This window comes from Lagopus leucura, unplaced genomic scaffold, assembly GCF_019238085.1.
Source record: "Lagopus leucura isolate 7727_CA_CO unplaced genomic scaffold, USGS_WTPT01 Super-Scaffold_100159, whole genome shotgun sequence".
In the NCBI taxonomy this organism is placed as follows: Eukaryota; Metazoa; Chordata; class Aves; order Galliformes; family Phasianidae; genus Lagopus; species Lagopus leucura.
In genome coordinates, this window is record NW_024962335.1 from 26,520,026 (window position 1) to 26,544,850 (window position 24,825).

General features: G+C 39.0%; 1 protein-coding gene across 1 annotated transcript in view; it reads left to right on the forward strand.

Annotated features, from left to right (window-relative positions):
• The window catches only part of AEBP2 (AE binding protein 2), a 51,674-nt gene extending 48,624 nt beyond the window's left edge, over positions 1 to 3,050 (forward strand). Inside the window, exons 7-9 of the mRNA XM_042890146.1 lie at positions 1,198 to 1,311; positions 1,574 to 1,640; positions 2,944 to 3,050. Of these exons, the coding sequence (XP_042746080.1) occupies positions 1,198 to 1,311; positions 1,574 to 1,628 (169 nt within the window). The 3' untranslated portion in view covers positions 1,629 to 1,640; positions 2,944 to 3,050. The remainder of the gene's footprint in view (positions 1 to 1,197; positions 1,312 to 1,573; positions 1,641 to 2,943) is intronic.
• The last annotated feature ends 21,775 nt before the right edge of the window (positions 3,051 to 24,825 follow it).

The following is a 24,825-nucleotide window of genomic DNA, read 5'->3' on the forward strand; positions in this document are numbered from 1 at the left end:
TTCCAACTTCACCTGAAAAGTGAAAACAGTATCTTTGGAAAAATTCCTTTTTCTTCTCAGATAGTTTCTTCTCAGTTCTCATACCAAAAAATTGAATTTGAATTTCAGCTAACTTCTATTGCTGGAAAAAATAAACTGCAAAGGTCTGTAAAGTTATGTATAGCTTTCATCAGGGGGAGGAAATGTTTTGAGTGTTTTGTTTCTCCATTTGAAACTTCCTTCAAAATGTTAGTTCATAATTCCAAACTTTTTTTTCCCTAACCTGAAATGAATTTTTTGCTCTTGAATCACTTAAAAAGCAAAGCAACAACAGCAAAGAAAAAACCCCACTATTTTATATGGGCTGAAAATAATCCTAGTTTATTTTATTGTTTTTATTTTTTCCAGTTGTGAAAGCAGTATGGATTATGTAGCCTTAGTCAGTGCTAACTGTTGGAAAGAGTTAGGAGGTAGGTTTTCAGTAAGGCACTTACAGCATTTGTAAGTCCAGTTTCTCTCTTAACAACCTGACAGGATCAGCAGGGCCTTAAAAACTCAATTCGCTTTCAGTAGAAGATACAGTAATGCAGTAAGCCACTCAGAAGCAAATAGTTTGGTTTCAAATAGTTAAAAGCAAAATGTTGATCAGCGTAGGCTTTCTCTCTAGCTCTCTTCCAGCAGTTTTCGCTGCAAGTAGTACTGAGATGGTGCTTCCTGTTAATGTGCAAGGTTTTATTCCATCTCGCATTAAGAGCTGTTACGTAGCCAAAATACGTTATGGTGATTGCCTGAATTTCCTCAGAAGGTACTTGACCTTCAGCTGAGTTGGGGCATTTGGACACTTAGAGCAAACTGGGGTGCCTGCAGTAAATTTTATACCTAGTGAAATAAAGTGTTTTTAAAGATTTGTTTAGTTCCTGCTATCCATAAAATAGAGAACGTAGTGCTGTTGTTACTGTATGTTTGGTTTAGTATTCTTCTGGATTAATCTAAATTCTGTTTAGTATCTTTTTCATGCTGAGAACTTGAAAGACTTTGGAGTATAATGTGTAAAGATTGGCTGTCTTTTCTTCGCTCCGGTGAAGGTGATTTTTAACCAGTGAAATTGGAGATTGCATATAGAAACTTCATATGTACTAGTTTACCACATAATTTTATGGTAAGAAAAACAGTTGATCTTTTTTGAATATTTTTTTTATTTTATTTATTTATTCATAGTCTGCCTGATGTGTGGGTAAATGAAAGTGAGCGACATCAGTTAAAAACTAAAGTAGTTCATTTATCAAAACTACCAAAAGATACTGCCTTGCTTCTGGACCCAAACATATACAGGTAATGTCTTAATTTTGAAATTTTCATTACTTACGTGTAATCTTAAGCCTCACTTAACTTTTTGACGTTGGGGAATCAGAATTGCTAATGCATTATACACCAGAACAGGGAGCCTTGATCCTGTCAGCGTCCAGTAGTTAAGTTCTGAGGTCTTAAGTTGTTTCAGAATTACTGAAGTTCTTGAACTGAACTCTAGTTACTGAGAAACGGGGAATGTGTGTATTTACCAAGTGTATTTTACTTTTTTGTGCTTGGTGTACAGAAATTCTAGTAAAGGAGGTACATACAGTGGAATCCTGAAAGATCACTTCTGTTAAGATCACATGCTGGTTTGTATACCAATTTTTTTAAAGTCCAAATTTATCTTTACATAATTTATATTCAGCTGTAATACATGCAGTATTACCTTGAAATCTTACTTGTATACAAGTACTGTTTTTTTTTTAAATACAAGATTCTTTAAAGGGGGCCAGAGGGGGACAGTACATGTCACTTGTCTTTAAGCTGCATTCACATTTATGTTTGTAGGATTTGATTGGCTTTTAACCCATCTTGTTTCTAATAATTTCTTGATTTTTTTTTTTTTTTTTCCCCCCCTCTGTATTAATGTGCTCACATAATTGTCAGTACCCACAGTTGTATGTGTGTACAGTTTATAAAGGTAATCTGAAATGCTTAATTGTCTCTTAAGTTTTTGAAGGTCTAATGTTATGTTTTTATAGGTTTATTTTAAAAATGCATGTATATGGTGGGGACAGAGGAGGGTACTGGGGGGAAGAAAACAATTGTTTTCTCACAACCAGAGTTTCTTTAACTTCCAATGGTCAAGTGTCTGAAAGAGTTCCTATACTGCTAATTTGAGGTCTTGGTATGCAATAAGCCTTTCAGTTCACCTTTACTATCAGTGTATTTCACTAATCGAATTAATGGAAGCTTGGTTTACAATATGAAAATAAATCCTCATACTACATGTGCTATGTATTTAAATGTAAGTGTTTTAAATACTTACATTAGCATATGAATTGTTGATGTTAATGATGTTAATGATAAAATGTTATGAGGAAATTGGATTATGTATTTTAAAGCCACTTAAAGTGGCGACTGTTTTATAACCTAACTTAGGTGTTAATTGTCTTTATATCAATTAACTTTGCGGAACTCCATGTATTACTAGTTTGATTTGAAAAGAAAGAATAATATTGGAAAATGATCTGTGGGGTGAAGTCCATTGGGGAAAAAAAAAAATGACAACCCTTTCTCCCTCTTCCAAATAAAATTGAGGTCCCTATACGTTATCAATTACCAGATTTTTATCAATATAGATCAGGATGTGATTTAAAAAAAGCTTTGGGACCAATTAGGAGACAAAAGAACTAAAATCAAAGACCAAAATATCGCATGTGGAAAAGGTGGTCAGAGGAATTCAATCACAGCTATTAATATCATGATAAAATGTCAATGCTAATAGAAACTTTGAAATCATCTGAAATGTATGCTAATTTGAGATCATATAAAATGGCTCTCAATCAAATTAAATGATTGTTTATAGTCATGATTCCATAATATGCTCTAGGTAACTTGGATTTACATTTCAGGATCTTTTTCTGAAAGGTATCCTATCTTCTTTTACAGAACAATGCCCCAGAAGAGGTTGAAGAGGTAAAAACCAAGCGAGTGGGGACAGCTGCAGTCTTAGTCACTGACAATGGATTTAGAAATAAAGTTGCACATTAGTCAAATCCCATCTTTTTTTTTATAAATATTTATGCTTAGTGTAAACATTCTGTGAATGAAGTTGATGCTTCTGTGGAATATATTAATATATATCCAGTATATATCCAGTATAAATAAATATAAATCCAGATAAAGTATATCCACATTTTCATGGAATGGTACAGTGGGAGATTGAGCAAACACTCTTCTGGCAACTTAGTGGAACAACTAAAAGGCTTTGCATGCTTTCTTCTTTAAGCTGCTTTTTTTCTTTAGTGAATACAATAGTTTATATTGATGAAAAGAAAGTAACCGTCGCCATTTACTCACAATTCCCAAGAGAACTGCTAACAAGCTATTAGGCTTCTTATCAGTGTGAACTAAATATAACAAATGCCAGACAATGAAACGGCTACCAAGGGGTTATCCTGTCACCCTTTCAATATGGTGGATAGTAATCATTTGTCATTTGTAACTTCGTGTCCTTTTGCAGATCCATAAAATGTATTGAATAATGTTTAAGGAAAACCAAGAAAAAGCAAGAAACGTGTTGATGGAATGCTTGTCTTTTCCATTCAACTCTGAATACATATAGTACGGTTTAAAGATGTTAAGAGTGTTGCAGTATGTCTGATCCCCCTTTTCAGGAGTGGTATAGTATGTTAATGAAATCTTTTTTTTGTGATCCATATCAATGGACGGTTTTTGAAAAACCTTTACTTAAGCAATTAGTGTTATTTGTGTTTTATTTTTACTTTTTTGAATCTGTAGAAACCCCATTCACTTGTAAAGTATACTTTTTTTATTTGGCCTAATGTTTTCTAGTTGTAAAGAAAATGGTATTTTTAAAAAAAATATCTAGAAATTCAATCCTTTATGCACCAAAGTTGGCTTTGAAAAGGAAAGTAAAATCACTTTCTTGCTTAATAAGCAAGAAGCCGTGGATTTTTTTAACTGACAAATAGAGATGTGTCTAACCTGTTAGTCTTTGTATGGAGACAAAAATGTTGCATATAGATAATAGGACATTGCTTGTAAATATTTCAGCAGATTTGTAATATATTTTTATATTATGAAATGTACTGTAGATGTTTTTCTAGAGGCATGAAAGTTAAAATGTATATATTACGGTAGAAATAATATTGAAGGATATTGTAATTCACTAGTGCTGCCAGAAGAATTGTTTAAAAAAAGCACCTTCCTTAACAATAAAAAACCCTTCTTTTACATACCTAAGGGACTATATACTACTGTTAATATCTGTTGTGAGAACAAAAACACATTGAACATCCTTCCCAGAAGTCTTTGAGGGATGAATAGTACCCATAATTAATTCATGGCGCTCCTTTCTAGTAGTGAACACAAAATTAGTTTTTTTCCTTGCTATTGGAAGGAACTAATGCGTAAAATTTATATGGATATATGCAGTCAAACTGCAGAGTTAGTCCTCCTTGTTGGGGAGGAGTTTACTACAGTGAAACTAATAACCAGCAGTTTTTACACTAAATCTTTATTAAATAGAATAAAACTTAGAAGTAACCCTTTGGTTGCGGAAGTGAGCGTACCCTAGTACAATACAAATGCTTTCTGCGTTGGTACTGACATGAGAGTCTTGCTTAGCTCCAATGGGTTAAAAATATTACTTATATACATGAAAAAAAATCTTATCAAGCAAAATAAAGTGCAGATTAAAAGCACCACTAATATAAGATGTTCTGGAATGGTTGTTTAATAAGGGTATTATTCATAAAATCTGTTGTGATGTGACTTTATTTTTGGAAAAAAAATGCAGTGTTTTTTTTTTTTTTTTGCTTGAGCACTTCACCTACTGCTTTTTCTGTACCTATAAAATAATCCACAATCTTTGTTTCTTTTATGAATTTGTTATAAAATTGCCAAATAGAAGTGTTTCAGATATAGTTTGTATTTGTATTTTTTTAATTTTATTGCTTCATGAGTTTCTTGTAAGTCATTTATAATTGACAGATGATTGTAGACCTTGCCTGAGTATTTTTTCTAATAAAACAAAGCAAACAAACCTCATTAGCTTCAAAATTGTAAGATTTCAATGAAGTTTTCAAAGGTAAATATAAGCATGTCACTATTTTTTTTTTTTTTTAATCCAGAAAGAGTGAAACACACACATTTAAACAATTGGGAATTTGGGAAGTCAATCATATATTCTTCATGTAAGCTATGACTTTCTTTTCCTGGGTATGAAAAAAGTATTTTCAGGTTTTCTCATGATCCAACTTGTCTTTTGGAAGGAAAAAAGTAAGTGTAAGACCAAAGCATCTGGGAACAAAAGAATATGTTAATCGTTTCCCGTAGAGTCAAAAGGTAAGTGGATTTGTGGCAATTTTAACACAAAGGTATAGAATTGAAATAATAAAAACCATTCTACATAAGTTTTTTTTTACATACACAATTTGTAGAATGCACTTTGACAATGTGCTGTGTTTTGGATGACACTGACTGCTCTATAGGTGTGCTTCATTGTTTTTTCTGCCCCCTCCTCCCACCTCTTACGAATTCCAGTTGAGACAGAGTAACCAGGCAGGTGGAACTGACATGGCATAGGAGTTCTGAGAAATATTGTTCTATTTTTCATACTGTTTTTCTTGAAATGCATTAATAATTAATTCTTTTCTCAATTCTTGAGCAGTTACAGATATCAGTCCTGGGTGTAACTTATAGAGGCTTCCTCCTGTCATTCTAAGTAACATTCCTTTTTCCAATTACTTAGATTTTCCAGTTAGCAGCAGAATGCATCTCCTCCCACTTGGACTGTTCATTTTCTTTGTAGAAGTATACTATCAAGACACAGTTATTTACTCTTAACTGCAAGCTGTTTCCTGCAAGATTTGAGACGTGTAAAATTTTAGTAATTTTGCAGTTGAATTTCAATCTGGAGTACATACTTCATGAGGCTCGAGGGAACTGGGCAAGTTCAGCTGGATAAGAGGAGTCTTTTGGAGGAACCTAATGTCAGTGTTTCAGTAGCTAAGCAGTTACCAAGAAGGCAGAGCTAGGATTACTAGAACTGCATAGCAGAAGAAGGAGTTGTCATCGGTGGTCATGAAATAGAATTTTTTTTTTTTTTTTTTTTCTCCAGCATGAGGAAGGTTGAACATTGGAACACAGCACTTAGAGATTGTGAAATCCCTGTTCTAGGAAGCTTTCAAGTTCCAGGCAAAGCCCTGAGCAACTTGGTCAGGATTCATTGTTAGTGCTGTGCTGAGCTGAAGATCAGATTAGATCCTTTTCCAAGGAAGCTCTCCACATGAATAATCCTGTGTTCTGATTCAGAAGGAAGTTGGCTTTCTCCTTTAGCCTCAAACTCAGGCGGGCATCAGAACTGTTTGCTAGTGTGATCTAAACATAGCTGTGTTCATAGATCAGGGCTAGAATTGGAGTTGTTTGATATGAAAATTAATCAGTTGTGGCAGTGACTTGGATCTGGGGCTTTAGTCTACATTTCTGTTGGCATCCTACGTAGCTGATCTTCAGTGGCACTGTCGTAAGGTAAATGCTGGGGCATGAAGATGTGGGGACAGTGATGTGGGGTGCAGTGTTTGCTCATTTACTGTTGGGTGATAGCAGCAAAGATTTTTGTAAATGTCATCTTAGATATTATTCAGAAATGATATCTTAGATCATTCTACTTCTGGGACATCTTCAAAGAACATGTGCTGAACTCTGTTCTATGGCAGTTCTGATTTTCAAGAGATGCAGTACACCCAAAGACCTGTACCCGAAATTACCAGTCCTTTTGCAATGTACTGTCTTGACTTCTACAGTTTTCTAAGCATGAATAACAGGATTTTGAATGAATTTTGGGAATGAAGATCATGTCTGTCTTTTGCTTGAGTGGAAATTCTTGTTTGGGAAAACTTCCTGGTGTTTGAGGATAGCATACAGCTGGTGGTTTGATATTAGATCTTATTCTACCTTTAAAATTACTTCTAAAATAAATGAGGCAGAAACACGTCAGTTGCATATAAGTACTTTCTCTTGAGTAACTGTTTTTTCACATTTTGCCCCAATTGCCATATATACAGCACTTAGTTTTTTTTTTTTTTTCTTCACTTACATAAGTCCAATACGTAATAACCCTATGCAGTGCTTTAGGCTTGGGGATGAGTGACTGAATGACTGTGAAGAGGAAATGGACCTGGGAGCATTGGTTGATGCTCGGCTGAGCATCAGCTGACAGTGTGCCCAGCTGGCCAAGAGGGCCAACGGCATCCTGGCCTGCATTAGAAATAGTGTGGCCAGCAGGAGCAGGGAGGTGATCATCCCCCTGTACTCAGCACTGGTGAGGCTGCACCTCGAGTACTTCACTACAGGAAAGACATTGAGGCCCTGGAGCATGTCCAGAGAAGGGCAGTGAAACTGGTGAGGGGTCTGGAGCACAAGTCTTACTTGTGTGGCTGATGCAGGTGGGATTGTTTAGTCTGGAGGAGAGGAGGCTCAGAGGAGACCTCATTGCACTCTACAACTTCCTGAAGGGAGGTTGTGATGAGGAGGGGTTTGGTCTCTTCTCCCAAGCAACAAACAGGACCTGAGGAAATAGCTGCAAGTTGTACCAGAGGAGTTTAGGTTAGACATAAGGAAGAACTATTTCTCTCAGAGAGTGATCAGGCACTGGAATGGCTGCCAGGGAGGTGGTGGAGTCGCCGTCCATTGCAGTGTTCAAGAGGTGTCTGGATGAGGAGCTACAAGATATGGGTTAGTGCTTGTGGTAGCAGTGGTAATGAGAAGATGATTGGACTAGATGATCTTATAGGTCGTTTCCAACCTTGTGGCTCTATGATTCTAAGTCATGGTAAGTAATGGTAACAGCAGTTTCTAATTTATGTTAAAACTTACATCTGGACTAACTTGTGAACAAATGAGTTAATTATGTTTAAATCTACATTAATTTTAGGAAGAATCACTGTTTGATTTCTGTTTCTTACAGTTTTTTTTTTTTTTTTTTTTTTTTTTTTTGGTGCAGCATGTAAATTAGTTACTACAGGAAAATTTGTCTTACTTAGTATATCAGTCTGAAATTGATGATTTATCCTCACTTTTATCTCCCTGATGTTTTACACTGTTTTATCAAATAAATCATAAGCATTTATTTTTTCCACATAAATGTATCAAAGTATTAAAAAAAAAAAAAAAAAGTTGTCTAATCAGGAACATTGGTTTTTCTTAAAAAAGCAGTGAGCTGACTCTATGGCTTCTTTCATTCATGTTCTATCAGCTGTTAAATAGATGTTCTGTGAATAGATCCTATATACACATGGCTTTGAAAATAAAATAAACAGCTTGATCTGTAAAACAATCAGGTCTAAACAAAACATTCCAACAGCTGAAGATAGTCGTTACATCACATGGATCTTCTTAATCCAGTAAAGATGCCCTTAGGCCTGTTAGTTATCCTTGTATTTACTTACATCAAGCTAATACCTTGCTAAATTATGTTGCTTCAACTTTTAATAATTTTCTGAATTATGTGGTTTGAGAAACAAAAGAACACACCAATCCTTTTCTGTTTTGTTTGAGCAGTACTATGGAAAAAATATTTTGAAAACAAGAATACCTTCATGTATTTTCAGTGGGGACCCCCTTTTTTTGTTTCTTTTCTAAGAACTGTGTGTTTGCAAATACAAAAGCTGAGTTAGGGCTAACAGAATAAAGTCACATTAATACAGCTGTAGTCTTCTAATGCTTATAATGGAAGCTCACAGGTATAAATACAAGTGTGTAATCTCCTGGAGTGTATTTATGAGAATAATTAATACAATGCCAGAGGGTTCCACTGTTGTAGTCTCTAATTACAGTGTTTTTCTAATATATTATAAACTAAAATTTGACCAACAATAAAATCTCATACTCTGGAAAATTATTTATTTTTCATCCATTTGTTCTGTTAATTTCCCTGATAGCTGACAAAATGTATACAGCAGACCCAGACACTGTGAAGATTCAGGACAACTCCTGGGTTGGGGTTGCACAAAGAGCATTTGGTTTCTGTTAAAAGCAGAGCACTGGATTGAAGAAATGAGAGCTGAGAATTTGCTCTTCCCAGGTGATAATGAGCATAGACCATTTCTGCTACCTCTGTTTTTTGGCTTTTTTACTGCAAGTGGCAACACTGACAGCTTGCTTTCCTTTTTGCAGCTGTCCTTATAGTGAAAAAATCTCCTTGGAATGTTTGTCCGGGTGTCTTAGCTTTTATACTGCCACGTCTATGAAGTATGTATGTTTGCATTTCGACTTAATTTTATCAAAATTCTGGGTAATTATTGCTTTTTTATTTATTTATTTATTTTTTAATGAGAAGTAGTGTTGGGATAGTGTTATCTGCACCTTCATGCTTTATAATTCTTCAGGTTTTTTTTGTTGGTTTTTTTTTTTTTTTTTTTTTTGTTTTTTTTTTTACAGTCATTTTCAGGGGTAACAGCACAGCTGGGAGGTATCCATTGATATCCACAATATCTGTTCATGTGTTGAACTGTCCCTACTGTAGCTAACAGAGTAACTCGTACCAGTAATGGGTGACATCTTTCATGCAGACTTGGAACAAGAGGGAAGGAGAAACGACTTGAGGATTAAGTATGTAAAGATTGAGTGTTGGGAATACTAGGTTCAGTTCTAGTCAAGAAAGAAATGCTAACTCTGTTTCTCTTCTAAGCCTCTATATTAAAACCTTTATTTATTTGCTTATTTATGTAGTGATGACAAAAGCACCAAGGAATTTGTCTTGGCCTCAGGTGACTTGAATTTGGCATTACTGGTGATAGCCCATAGGAAAAGGGCTGAATTTTACAGGGTGAGCCTCCCAGATGCCAAGCAGTTTGTACAAGACTTGTCCCTTCTGTAGTGTACATACATCTGTTACATTTCAGTGTATATTCAGGTACGTTCACTAAGAAGAATGCTGCAAAGTACCAACCAGCTTCATCTATGATGATTTCAAAAAAAATGTTTCAGACAGACAGTAGTCTTTCTGACTAACAAACAGAAACTAGAAAGCGTGCAGTCATTTCTTACCTTTTTACATGAACATGTATAGTTCCATCGTTTTTGGAAGAGAAAATGTACTGCATTGAGGAGATCTGAGAGTTTGAAAATGTCACTCCTTGTGTGCCTGCTTTTTGGAATGCTTGCTTTCAAAAACGTCCAGCAAAAAGCATAAAATATATTAAACCCTTAAACCCAATATATAAAAATATATTTAACCCTTATTAAACCCAATAGCTGTTGTCTCCAATGATCGCCAATTCAGATCGGTCAACTTGCAGATCATGGAGATGCTTAGGGTGTGATGTTATTTGATGACACCATGCTGGTTTTCCTTGCTACAGCACGTTTTGGTGAGTGAGTTGCTTCAGTTTTAGTGAGCTAATGAAAATTATGCCAAACCTGTACCAGTCTAACCAGGGCCTATGTAAACTTAACAATTTTGTGATAACTTAGAACAAAGTCCAAAATGAACTTAGAAAATACTTGAATACTAGTAATGCACGCCTATAAAGTTAAAAGTTAATTTTGGAATAGTCATAGAATATTTTATGTTGGAAGGGACTTAAAGATTATCTGTTTCAACTCCTTACCACAGCTGCCACAGGTAGGGACATCTTTCACTAGATTATAGAATGTCTTGGGTTGGAAGGGACCTGGACCTTGCCACTCTCTAGATTGGTTTCCTAGGGCCCCATCTAACCTGGCTTTGAATGATCGCCGAGGATTGCTGCTTCAGAACTGCTCCAGCCTGAAGCGCAGCGACTGACCGCGAGGTACAGGGGGCTTCGGTCGGTTCTCTCGCTCAGGGATCCCCGAGAGAGAACAGAGCGGCCGGGCAGCTCTCGCGAGAGCGGTCCACGCGGCGGGAGCGTTGGCAGGTCAACGGCTGTGCCCCCACCCCCTCTTGCCTAGAAATCGCCTCAGGGAGGGCAGCGACCGGTCGCTGCCCAGTGAAGAAGGCGGGAGAAACACGGGCTGATTTATCGAGGAGAAACAGTAAGCCACTCCTACACGGGACTCCCCTTCAAGGACGGCTGTTATCGCCCTCGGGTAAGTGATAAGTGCGGGGGCTCCTGTTAAGGACCCGGCAACTGGGCCTGGGCAAAGCCAGCACTGCCGGCAGCAGGGTGGGGCTGATAAGGCGCACCTCACTTAGTATTTAGTAGTGATTATACCTGCTGGTCTGCGACGGCTGCCCCCCGGAGGAAGGCTAATGCCGCAAAAATTATGGAGACCCAGGCGGCAGTCCCATGCTCACGCAGAAAAGAGACTGCAGCCAAAAAGAACGTGGAGACCCAGACGGAGGTCTTGTGCCTGCTTGAAGGGATAGCCGGTGCAAAGACGAGTGTGGAGACTCAGACTGAGGCCCCAACACGAGATGCTAGTACACAGGTCACTGGCTGTCACAAGTGCCAGAGCTTGGCCTTTGAAGTACCAGACAATGGTGGTGGTAGTTGTATAAGATGTGACCAATTACAGGACTTACTCAGCCTGGTGGTCGACCTAAAGGAGGAGGTAGAGAGGCTGAGAACCATAAAGGAGTGTGAGAAGGAGATTGACTGATGGTGCCAGTCCCTATCGGCTCCAAGATCTGGGAGCGTAGCTGAGGCACCGCGTGGAGCATCTCACCCCCGCAGCCTCATAAACAGGTGAGAGAGGGGAAACAGCAGGCCGACGGTGTTGCAGTGAGCCTCCTGTTCTCTCCTCTACCTTTGAGCAATTTGAGAAAGGGGGAGGAGTGGAAACAGGTACCAGTTTGACGAAGCAGGCATCCCCCATCCCGACCGTCCTTGGCTCCGCAGGTGCCTCTGCGTAATAGGTTTGATGCCCTGGAACCTGAGGGAGAGGAGCGTGGGGATGTGGAGGGAGGTCAACCTGTGAGGTTGCCTCCGGGTACAGCGGTCGACTCCGCGCCTCAAGACTGCTTCCACCCGGAAGGACAGAAAGGTGGTGGTTGTGGGAGACTCCCTGCTGAGAGGAACCGAAGGCCCTATATGTCGCCCTGACCCTGCCTGTAGGGAAGTGTGCTGCCTTCCTGGGGCACGGGTCAGGGACATTTCTAGGAGACTTCCTGGTCTGATTCGCCCTTCCGATTATTACCCGCTATTGATAGTCCAGGCTGGCAGTGATGAAGATGCTGGGAAAAGTCTCAGGGCTATCAAGAAAGACTTCAGGGGACTGGGGCGGGTAGTCGAGGGAGCAGGCGTGCAGGTGGTGTTTTCCTCCATACCTTCAGTGGCAGGGCAGGATGCTGAGTGGTACCAAAAAACCCACCTCATAAATAAATGGCTTAAAAGCTGGTGCAAATGCAGGAGTTTTGTTTTTTTTGACCATGATGCAACTTACTTGGCGCCTGGTATGATGGCAGCAGATGATGGATGTAGCCTGTCTCTGAGAGGGAGGAGGATCTTAGCTGAGGAACTAGCAGGACTCATTGACAGATCTTTAAACTAGGTATGAAGGGGGAAGGGGACAAAATAAGAGCTGCTGGGGTTCAGTGGGTCGTTCGAGAGCTCGTACCGAACTTGATAGGTAATGACGGTGAGGTACAAAGTGACGGACTGGGGCAGGGGGGAGTTGGGGATGCTGCTGTTTTAGGGAAGCCTAGATCCTCTACAAAGGAGGTAAGACGGAAAGCTCAGCTGAAATGCCTTTATACCAATGCACGCAGCCTGGGAAACAAGCAGGATGAGTTGGAAACTGTGATGCACTTGGGAAGGTATGACCTTGTTGCCATCACAGAAACGTGGTGGGGTGAATCCTATAACTGGAACACCACCACTGAGGGCTATTGGCTCTTTAGAAAAGATAGGCTAGGTAGGAAGGGTGGGGGAGTTGTCCTCTGTGTCAAAGAGTGGATAGACTGTGAGGAGCTCCCTCAGAGGAATGGTCAGGAACAGGTTGAGAGCCTGTGGGTTAGAATTAGGGATGGGTCTAACAAAGGTCAGCTGGTGATAGGAGTATACTACAGGCCGCCTGATCAAGGGGAGACCGTTGACAAGGCTTTCTTGCTTCAGATGCGGGAGGCTTTGTGCTCGTGGGCTCTTGTGCTGATGGGGGACTTCAACCATCCAGATATCTCTTGGAAAGACCACACGGCAAGTTGCAAAAGGTCTAAGAGGCTTCTGGAACGTGTTGACGATAACTTTCTGGTCCAGCTGTTCACCAATGCGGAGGAAATCATGACTGGTGTTAAGGTTGGAGGCAGCCTGGGTTGTAGCGACCACACCCTGGTTGAGTTCGTGGTCTCGAGGGAAGTGGGCCTTGCAAAAAGTGGTGTCAGGACCCTGAACTTTGTAAGAGCGAACTTTAAGCTGTTCAACGGACTGCTGGCTGAGATCCCCTCGGATGCTTTCTTAAAAAACAAAGACTTTGAGGAGAGCTGGCTATCCTTCAAGGATGCCTTCCTGAGAGCACAAGAACTCTCCATCCCTCTGATGGCTGAGCGGTGTGGTCGACACAGTTGAAGGAAGGGATGCCATTCAGAGAGACCTCGAGAGGCTAGAAAGGTGGGCCCAGGTGAACCTGATGAGGTTCAACACAGCACAGTGCAAAGTTTTGCACTTGGGCCGGAGGAATCAGTCTCTTCATAGGAGAAGTGCTCCAGCCCTCCGATCACTCTCGTGGCCTTCCTCTAGATCTGCTTCAGCAGATCCATATCTTTCTTGTGCTGGGGGCTCCAGGCCTAGATGAAGGGCAGGGTAAACAAGGATGATCACCTCCCTTGCTCTTGCACCTCCCTTGCCAGCAGAGCTGGCTGCTGCTCTTTTGATGGAGTTTGGGACAGAGTTGGCCTTAGGGCTGCAAGCGCACACTGTTGGGGTTCCTGGTGGAGGAAAAGTTTGACATGAGCCCAAGTCTCTCTGCAGAACTGCTCTCAATGAGTTCTCCCAGTTTGTAGGCATGTGTAGGGCTGCCCTGATCCTGCTTGGCTCTTGTTGAATCTTGTTGGGTTCTTGGCCCACTTTTCAAGCTTGTCCATGTCCCTTTGGATGGCATCCCCTCCTATTGTATCAGCTGCACCACTCAGCTTGGTGTCATTAGCGAATTTGCTAAGGGTGCTCACATCCTCTGTCTATGTCATATATAAAGATGATGAAGAGCACTGGTCCAAAGATGATGGGCCTGTGAGGGACACCACTCATGACCAGCCTCCACCTTTACATGGAGCTATTGACCACAACAACCCTCTGACTATGACCATCCAACCAATTCTTTACCCACTGAATAGTCAACTCTACAAATCCATCTGTCTCCAGACTAAGGATGTGGTATGGGACCATGTCAAAGGTCTTGGATCAGATTGCCTAAAACTCCATCCAACCTAATTCCATTGACCACACCAGGAGACTTTGAATGTCGCTGCATTTTTTAACTTGTTCCATCTAAGTTTACGTAGTTCAGTGATATTTGTACATGCACGCTGTGTCTGCTTGGAATCTCATTGACTTCAGAAGGACTTTGTTGTGGATACTTGCCTTGCCTACCTCAATTCACACCCATTGTCTGAAACCCAGATTGTTCAATCAGAAGCACAGGGACAGGATGTTTCTTAGGTTTCATTTAAGCAGGCGGTTCAACATAAGCCATTTAAATGTGTCTAGGCAGTAAAATATATGCTTGAATTTACATAATTCCAAAGCCAAAAAGTTAGTAAATATATTGTGGAGCAAAGCATTGGAATGTGGAATTAAAGACTGACTTTCAGCAATAAAGGCATTTTAAATGGTTTTCATTTTAAACAACGCTTTGCAGCTTTTACTTTCTAATGAGTAAGAGGCAGGGGCTTGGACCTGGCTTGCCTTTTCTTTCTTCATGTCATAAATATTCTCTCTTACAGCACGGAAAATACATCAATTATCCTTAAAGCAGTGTTTATTGCACAGCAGATGTGTGCATACAGCAACTGTAGTTGAAAACCAGAGTATTTAATTAGCAGTTGCCTGCAGCTGGATTTTTTTAAACAAATGGGGAGGTGGGGAAACATAAAAGGATGTCAAGAAACTGTCTGCTGACAGTGAGCAAGTTCATGTGTAATTACTTATTGAAAATATTGCTCTGAACTCATAGCTATCATGTGATATTGCCTTCTATTCATTGTGTCGTGGAGTCATCTGTGATATTCATATCCTCACTGATCAGATAGATGTGTTGTCTGATACAAATGAGGCAGTTTTTTGTTTCTTCTTTTCAAAGCACGATAGTAACTTTGAAGATTTTTAATAGTCTTCTGTTCATCTGTTAGTTTTATTATAGCTGTTCTCTCTGCAATCGTTGAGAGAATGCAATGGATTTGAAGGATGAGCATTTCAGTGTTGCAGTGAGATGTCAGGGTCTGGAAATACGTGGGTAAAAATATTGAGGGTAAAAGGTCTGGATTTGCTTCCTCACACGTTATGTAAACTCTCAAGTGGTTACGTAGTGAGCATAGGTCAAATAAAAATGTACTTCTCATTGACTTGTTAGTAATAGCTTTAAAAATTAACAGATGCAGCATGCATTCAGATTTTATCTTAAAAAATATTCAAATAGATGTTTTTGGGGTGAAAGGTGGCCTCTTAAACAGAACAGTTCCTTTTTGTTTTTCTTTAGAAATGATGAATTATGGAGCAAATTGCAAAACAAAAGTTTTTATCTTGACTAATGCCTCATCTGGGTAATCCTCTACAAATTACACATTGTAGTTTCTCATGTATTTTCACATGTAATTATTTCCATTGAGTCATCTTGCATTTTTCCCCCCCTTCAACTAATATGCTTATTAGAATGTATTTCATACTTCAGTAACCATAGTTTGCATTCTAATAGGAGCTGTTTTCAATAGCAGAAGATCTGAAGTTATTTTAAGCTGGAAAATATGTAGACGTGAAGACATCTAACCACGCAATGTAGTCTTCAGAAAATACTAATTCTGTTCCACTTCACTGTTTACCAGGATCCTAGGACCCCATGTAACACTGAATGCATCTTCACAGCGTGCATTTTAGGTAGACGATTGGCTTCCTAGCAATCTATGACCAAAAGGGGGCAGCAATCCACCATGCTAAACCTATCCGTGTACTCTAACACTCGTTAGTGGTGTTACTTCAGATGTATTCTTACTTTTCTAAACCAGTTTCCTTAAGGGTAACTGCCTTCGGTGATATGAGATGGAGTTATGTACTGTTCCAACAAATCTTCTATCTTGCATGCTGGTTTATGTCTAAAACATTGCAAAGGAGAAGAGAAGCTATAGAGGAAAATAGAATTGACTGATGAAAATTGAAATGCAATTAATGAAATGTTTTATGCTTGAGATACCCAAAGATTCTGTAAAACGTAGGTGGCAAATCATGATGTCTGGGCATCTCATTTTGCTATTACCTTTTCTGACCCAGTGATACCTAAGACTGCACTTCTTACCACCTGATTTTTTTTAACTGAAGGAGCATGACAGAAGTAAGTTTATAGAGTTCTCTAGTGAGTGTTGAAGTCAGATCAGGCTCTTTTTTATCCTCTTAAGTGAAAATCTGGCAGCTTCAGCATGGATTTAAAGAATGAGAATAAAAAATCCTGCCAATTACATCTACTGGTTTGCAGTAACCGCGCACGTAACCTTTTTTCTTGAGATGAAGATTTTGTTTCAGTAAGGAAGGTAATTACTTTGCATCTATCCAGGGATGTTGTAAGATAATACAGTAAGTGCTACCGTGTCCTTATTGCTCAAAACCTGAAATTTCAAGCTATCTCAGGAATTATCTGATGTGGTTGAATATAGCAGAAGAAATGTAGCATTGGTTGGATCATGCTCCCCACCTGGACAAGGAATCAACAGCTGTGAGGAGCTGTACAACTTGAGCCGTTGTCTATCAAGCTGCCTTTTGTTCACAGTCCTTTCCCTCTAGCAGTTGTCTGGACAATTGGCCAGCCTGTTACTCAGTCTACAGCTTTTCAGGGATTCTGACAGTATCATCTTCTGTTTTCTGATCTGCTCTGCTCATGGTTATAGTTTCAGGCTCTCTGCAGTATCAAGAAGAGATTGGTATGTTGTGCATAATTGGGTCATACTTTGGTTACTGTTCACAACTGTGAAGGCTTAAAGTATTGTGATCAGCTTATCATCAGGTGAGTCTGATGAGGTGAACTGAAAACCTACACTTGAATCTCACTCTTGCTATGTCAAGGATTTGGAAGGAAAAGGTGTTAAGATACAAGTTTTTCAACTTTTTAACTCTTTTCTGTCTTTCTGCATATCCACTTCTTTATCTAATGTCAAATAAACCTTTATTCATGTTCTTTTTGGCAAACAGTTTAGCCAGAAATTGTTCAACCAAATTCAGTGTTGCTTTTCAACTCAGCAGTCATCCAGAATGGTTGCACAGTACTGCCAAAGCAGAAGTATAGACTTTGTGCTTGTTCTGCCATGATGAGAAAGGTGCTGAATGGTTAACTGAAAGTTGCTGCTGAAAATAGGATTTGGATGATTAAAGGCATTTTATTCTATAGCTTTTTTTTTTTTTTTTTTTTTTTGTGGAAGCCTCTGTTCATGCAGAGGAAGTTTTTTCTGATTATCCAGGTGTTTTCTAGTTCTTAAATGTTAACTAGGTGCTTATCAGAAGTTATAGAAATAATTTGATTTTTTTGTTTGTTTGTTTGAAATTGGTATAACTTATTTATTTTTACAAATTGATGCATATAGATGTTTGGCATTTTGCAAAATATCAGTGGAAAAGATACATTCATTTTCTTGTTTCCTTCTGTGTCTCCAACAGTACTGGCATCACCAAACAATCTTCAGACTTTAAAACCCAAGTTCTGTGACTCAGGTATCTGTGTCCATTTGAATTAGCTCCTGAGCAAACATTGAAGAATTAAGCCAATACTTGCATGTGTGTCACAAAACGATGTTATTTTGTATAACTGGTGGTTCAGGTCAAAATGACATATTTCTTTGATATTTCTATGGTCCTTAACTATGTGTTTTATATGATGGTACTGCAGACCTTGAAGTAAGATCTATTTTGTTGTAGTTTGCATTGCTAAAAGGAACATGGTAGTTCCTGTTATTTTTGTTTCTTACGAAAACTGAATCCACTAGCTGATAGGTGATGTACCAATGGCACTAATTTGGTGGTGGTGAATATAGCTGTGCAGCTATACTGGCTACATGTTTAGAAGAGCTTCAGGCTTCCATGGAACTTTTAGGAAACCTGTCTGAAGCTCCAATTCAGTTATCGGTGGGTTTTTTTGTTGTTCTTTTTGTGTCTGTTACCATTTGTTTTCAATTATGGATGTCTTTTTCCAAAGCTGATTTCATTCCAAGGAGTGCCTAAGCATGAGATCAGTTAAGAGAAATGATTGCTCAGGCAGGTTTTATCTTTCCAGTTGTTAATTTATCGCCTCTGTAAACAAAAGATAATCTGGACTCTGCATTCTTTTATATTTCATTGTTAAAAACCTGCCTTGCCAAAGAGTAGGGATGGCATAATATTTTGCAGTCCTATATAGAATGAAAATGCCAAGAAATAATCCTACTTTTGTTCCAGACAGATGATGTGATCCATTTTGTACCCACTGTAATTAGAGTTTCTGAAGCAGCCAACTCGGTACACAAGCTTCCATCTGCACTTCATCACAGATTCTTGTATAATAAAGGACAGCATTTTAGTTGTCAGTGTTACAGATAATGTGTCCTTTCAGTGATTTTATATTTTAAGTGTAAAAATTCAAAAGTCTGCATGTCCTTATATTCTTGTACATCCTTCCTACTCTTTCCCCATTTTAAGATAGTAGTCTACAGTTTGGGGCCCTTTACTTTTTGCTGTTTTTCCACAAAAGCTGTGCTGATTTTCATGGAAAAGGGGCACCCACTGTGAAGAAACAAATGGTTTGCAGGCCAAAAAGTATAAGGGATGATCTGACTGATGGTGGTCTGCTACTGTGCTTCTGTTCTTACCTTCAGAGCAGACTTCCTTTAGAATTCTGGTACTAAAGTATCCTCCATATCCTGAGGCTTTTCAGATAAATCTTGAAGGGAAATAATAGAGTTTCACTAGACTGCCTTTCATTTTGACTGTGCTACAGCTACCAAAGACACAGCAAAGGATTTGGAGCCAGACACTGTGAGTTTCTGCTGGATTTAGTAAACTTGTTGGCAATCATTGCTTACCATTTCTCTCTCTCTCTTTTTTTTTTTTTTTTTGCAGTTATGATTGCATCCTGGTAAGAAAAGTGACTCGGATGTGGCAAAAGGCTTCTCTGATTATTATATGTGTGCCGTAGTCAGGGCTAAGATAAGAGAGGTAGGAGGTAGAAGAGGGTTATCTCAACAGCTAAACAGCCGTATGGGCAGAGAAGTTCACCCATCTTATATGTCACAGGTCTACAGGACAGACTCCGAGCTCAAACTCTTATTTGAGCTCCCAAGCAAAAGCCATGGCCAAACTCAATTAGATTTCTGTGTAAATAATAACTAAGAAAAAACCTGAAGATTTTGTCCTGAAATCTGTGTTACAAAGTAAAATCAAGGGGAAGAGTAAATCAATATGCCTCTTGTAATATTCTTTCTGTCCCTCTTTGCTTAAAACGCCATTTGCTATTGAACAATGGATATAAAAATATGTTTTTAAAGCATACAAAATTATTTGCTGTTGTTCTGTTCTGGTGCAATTCCACATACTATAAAGGAAAACCACAATAGGTCAGTGCTTCTTTTTGACTGTGTAACCAAAAAGTAGCCGTGCTTACTAATGTTGAAATACATGTATTATGTAGTGGATTTTTCTGTGAGAAATTTCTTTCATGGCGCACAGTTATCTTCAGAGATTTGTCTCGAGTACAAATCTCAAGACTTTATTTAGATGCCATATGCCTGCTAGCTTGTTGATACACACAGCTTTTTTTTTCCCCTACTTTTCTAAATTGTTTTGATGAGGAAAACCAGTTTAACCTCTTAAAAAAAAAAAAAAAAAAAAAAAAAAAAAAAAGAACAATTTGTTTCAAACCTTTTTTTTTTTTTAACCTTCATTTAGAGGCAGAGGCATAAAATGTATCTTACGTTACATGAGATTGTCTTAAACGTTCAAGCTAACCTGATGCTATTGGAGGAAAATGAAAGTTTGATCGTTTGAATACTTACTGATAAATGCTGGGATGGCAGTCTCTACAGATGGAGCTCTTCTAGCACATCTAGATCTGAAGCACTAAAAGCTTACATTGGCATAAAATATGAATTCCTTGTAGTCTTTTCTCTGCAGTGACACCAGGGGGTTTTCTTCAGTTAAACATATGCTAGGAATGACATCAAGCCAGACTGAAAAGCCACTGGGATAAATATGCCTTTATGCTTATGTTGGTAGGCGAGTTTAACTCAGATTGGTGCACTGTACTGGCAAAACTGACATGCAAACAAGTTCTTGTTTTCTCAGGGTAAAGACAGCTTACAGTTCAAAAGTATTATACCATGCAGTGTTTGACATCTGGGAGTCCAGGTGCTGTAAATCTTTCAAAAAGAAGAGTGCTGTTAGACTTGAGGGGGGAAACAGAAGCATGAAAGTTAACGGTATGTGGTTTTAGCTATTATAAAGAAATCTCTTATCACTGAGGGGGAAGAAGTGCTTAGAAACGATGTTAAAATGGCAGTCTATTTTCCTGTTAATACTTCAACCCATTTCTGGTTTCCCCTACTTGTCAGGGGGCTCTGAGTTACCTTTGCATGAACTTCTACTTTCTGGTATGATCAGCATCTTTGCTGTATTCCTGATCTGTTTTAATACTGTTAGATAGATGACCCCAAATGACTGCAGTCTTCTGGACCTGTTCGCTATTATTAGCAAGGTTCCATGAGAAATGCAGGGGCTGATGCATTAAATGAGTCTTTAGTAAACACAAGTTATCGGAAAATCCTGTTTTAGCAGCAGAAAGTACAGCATGTCTAGGACTGATGCTGGAGTTAGCTGTACCAGTATTTCTAAATTAACAAAACATTCTCTGTATTAGTGCTGTTTTATCAGACAGCTGCTTTTGAGATGATTATATGATAGGAAAAACGTACAAGTTTTCTTCAGTGTAGGCTCAGTTTTCCAGCCCTAAGACAGTGATAGATTGACTAGTCTTAGTCTGAATTGTATTTTGTGTGTTGGTGAACAAAGGACAGCAGGCTGTAATCCATAAATAAGGGTACATTTAGTAATGACCAGCAGACTGCTATTGGTTATAATGTAGTAACAAAATATAAAGCACTGGGAGTTGCCTGTATACATGGCCATGAGAACAAGCAGGGTTTGAAACCAGGCTGCAAAATAGCCAATGGGGAAACTACACCTAGATATACTGTTAGTTCTGTGAAAAATGTCAGTCTCTCTCCTTCTGTCTCCTTGATTGCACTGAAGGCATATATACAAGCAGAACACATAACTTTTCTTTGTCTGGAGCTTAAAAAGTGACAGGCTGCCTGGTGCCCAGGCTGTAGATGGGAAAGCACCAGGTTTTATTTTGTCATTATGTGAATTAATTTGAATACAAAGATAAGCCTAGCTGCTTAGCTGCGCCAACTATTCTATTTTGACCATTCTTTTTCTGATAGGTAAGAAGTTCAAGAGCCACTTCTGAGACTTAAGCTGTTACCAAAGGTTTGTTGTCTTTGTTGATTGTGAGCTATCTGAGGTGCTCAGAGCCCTGTCCAGCCTGACTCTGAGGGTCTCCAGGGACAAGGATCCACCACCTCTCCAGGCAACCTGTACCAGTACCTCACTGCCCTTATTGTAAAAGCCTTCTTTCTTATATCCAGCCTAAATCCCTCCTCTGTTAGTATGAAACCATTTCCTCTTGGCCTGTCACGACAGGTACCTGTATATACCCTCAAAGTCTGTTATCAAATGTTTGCTTCCTTGATCCTGCTTCCTACTCTTAGAAGAGCCCTAGTTGGATTGGGTATATATTTTTTCCCTTTCAAGATTCACTGATTTACAAAGTACAGCTTCAGCCTCTCAGCACCAGGAATTTGGAGCTTAGATCAGTAATACTTCTTCTGTTTCCCTTGTCTGCATGCCAGGTGATACAGTTGTACTCATGTTATATCTGCAGGATCGGAGTATGAGTACAGAGCTGTGTGTCCTTAATAGAGGTTCTTTACAGGATATCATCAAGAAACTTGATTTGCATTGCTGTTTACTTGTGTAGGCTGAGTCCTTCAAATTTGGTTTCTCATCTGGTGCATACATTTAAAAGAAAGAGGATTTGACAAAAAGTTGTCTCCTTTCAAAAGCTTTTCTCCCTTATCTAGTTTGAAGAAAAGAAGTTGCTGCAGGAAGGTTAAGTGGGTTGTGAACACGCAGTCACTGTTGTGTTTGCATGCAGCTCTTCACATTTTGTGTGCGTGACTTCATAGAAAAATAATCAAATCCTATATACAGGATACTGTATAAAGTGAATAAAATATGGGACTGGCTGTGTTTAGATTTCACTTTGTCCTCAAGTAATGAGCTAAAACAAGGTTAGTGTTCTCAGGTAGATGAGTTTTGTCATCTGCCAATAAAGTGATGATATTCATTATTTAAATTGACAATTAGTGTGCTTTAGTCTACTTCTGGGAAACAGATCCTTCTGAAACAGAAGTCCTCAAACCTACTAACATTTAAATTTGTGGGTCTCTTAAGATTCATTTTGCAAAATGAGGTGGATAATAGAATACAGAACAGGATATTCTATTATAGTTTGCATGTATTCTACATAAATTATTAAGCATCTCTGTATTCTGTACACAGAACACATACCTTACTTATCAGTGTTTCTTCAGCCTTTTGGTGTACACAATTATGCTACATATGTCATAATATGGATAATTTTTTAGGAAAAGCATTTGATTTTAATTAAAATTAAAATCAATATTAATTAAAAACAATATATGGTTTAAACTACATACTGCAGGAAGTTCTGCTGCACTGCAAAGAACATCAAGTCATGTATGTTTGAATTCATATATGTTATTTATATCTTAAGGTGGGTGTATTTTTTTGTTTATATTTTTAAGACTAATTTTAAATGTAAGCATCCTAAGAACTGCTGGGTATGTCAGGACATGAGCCAGCAGTGTGGCCAAGAAGGCTAATGTCATCTTGGCTTATATCAGAAATAGTGTGGCCAGCAGGAGCAGGGAGATGATCATCCCCCAGTACTCAATCCTGGTGAGGCAGCATCTCAAGCATTGTGTTCAGTTTTGAGCCTCTCACTACATGAAAGACATTGAGGCCCTGGAGTGTGTCCAGAGAAGGGCAATGAAGCTGTGAAGGGCCTGGAGTACAAGACTTATGAGGGAACTGGGATTGTTCAGCCTGGGGAAGGGGGAGCTCAGGGGAGACCTTATTGCTCTCCACAACTCCCTGAAGCGAGTTTGCAGTGAGGTGGGGGTTGGCCTCTTCTCCCAGGTAACAGCAATAGGACGAGAGGAAATGGCCTTAAGTTGTGCCAGGGGAGGTTCAGGTTAGATGTTAGGAATTTTTTTTCTCAGACAGAGTGGTGATCAGTGATGCATTGGAACATGTTGCTTGGGAACGTGGTCACCTTCCCATGGAAGGAGTCACCATCACTTCAGTCACCTCAGTGGCACTGAGGAACATGGTTAGTGGGCATGGTGCGGATGGGCTGATGGTTGAACTGGATGATCTCAGAGCTCTTTTCCAAAATTAATGACTATGACCTGTCCGTTCTATGTGTGATAAAGGTAATAGCGATGTGGTGTGTTAAGAAATGGCTGCCTGGTTCTTGGTGGAATGTCTTGCATGGAAACCTCATTTACTTAGGTTTTATTTTCTTCAGATATCTGATCAGTTGTACGTATGCCACACTGCTCAACCCCATCCTTGATAGAACGCTTGTTTGAGTCCATTTTTCCCTGTCTGCTCTGAATTCAGTTTGAGACTTGAATAAAAAAGCCATATTTTGACCGAGGGAGTGCAAAAAGTTTGATTTCATGCTTTGAGGGCAGATGAAGTCCAATCCAACGATTGGAATGGAGTACCCTGATCTTTCAAGGAAAATCTTTTGTGTTCAGAAGTTCCAGCAACCACATTCTTTGCATTTTCCGTGATGATTTTTATCATATAATCATTATGCAAGTTGTTGAATGATCTTACTTCATCTGTTGCAGCTGATATGCTTGTAGCCTGGTGTTTTGGATACTTGTGTGGAGAACAGCAGCCAAACTTTCTCACATGCACCTGAGACCCAATCTGATACAGTGTTTTTGAACTCAAAAGCATCACTTGAAAACAAGGATCTTTGGGGGTTATGTGGTGTGGAAAGCAAGGTAGTAAACAGTTTGAAGGGGAGAGCGGAAGTGAGATCCATCAGGGTTATCTCTGTGGTAGATGATAAGACTAAGCAGATGAAAACATTAATGATCAACAGACAGAGTTGCTTTCAGCCTCATGTTAAAGGTGGAAAATGTGTAATTATCAGCCCCATGATGTGTAGTCTCACATGAAATCCTCATATAAGAGTTGTCTGTAACACCAAGGGCCGTTGTTTTAAATCCAACATAATTTGCAAAATCAAGAGGCTGGACATTACTCAAAAAATATTCAGATAACACAAATAATTTAATCCTACCTGTGGAATGCCCGAGGTTCTGTTTCATTTTACGGCATTGCAAACTACTTTTATCTATATACTTTAGGAGAGAAAAGTGAGCTTACAACCATACAATGTTAGATGTGCTTCATTTAAGCTTTGTAATTAGAACTAAAAAGGAATTGTTGGCAGACTTGTTCCTAAAATGATATATTATTTTTTGTTCTTTTTTTTTTT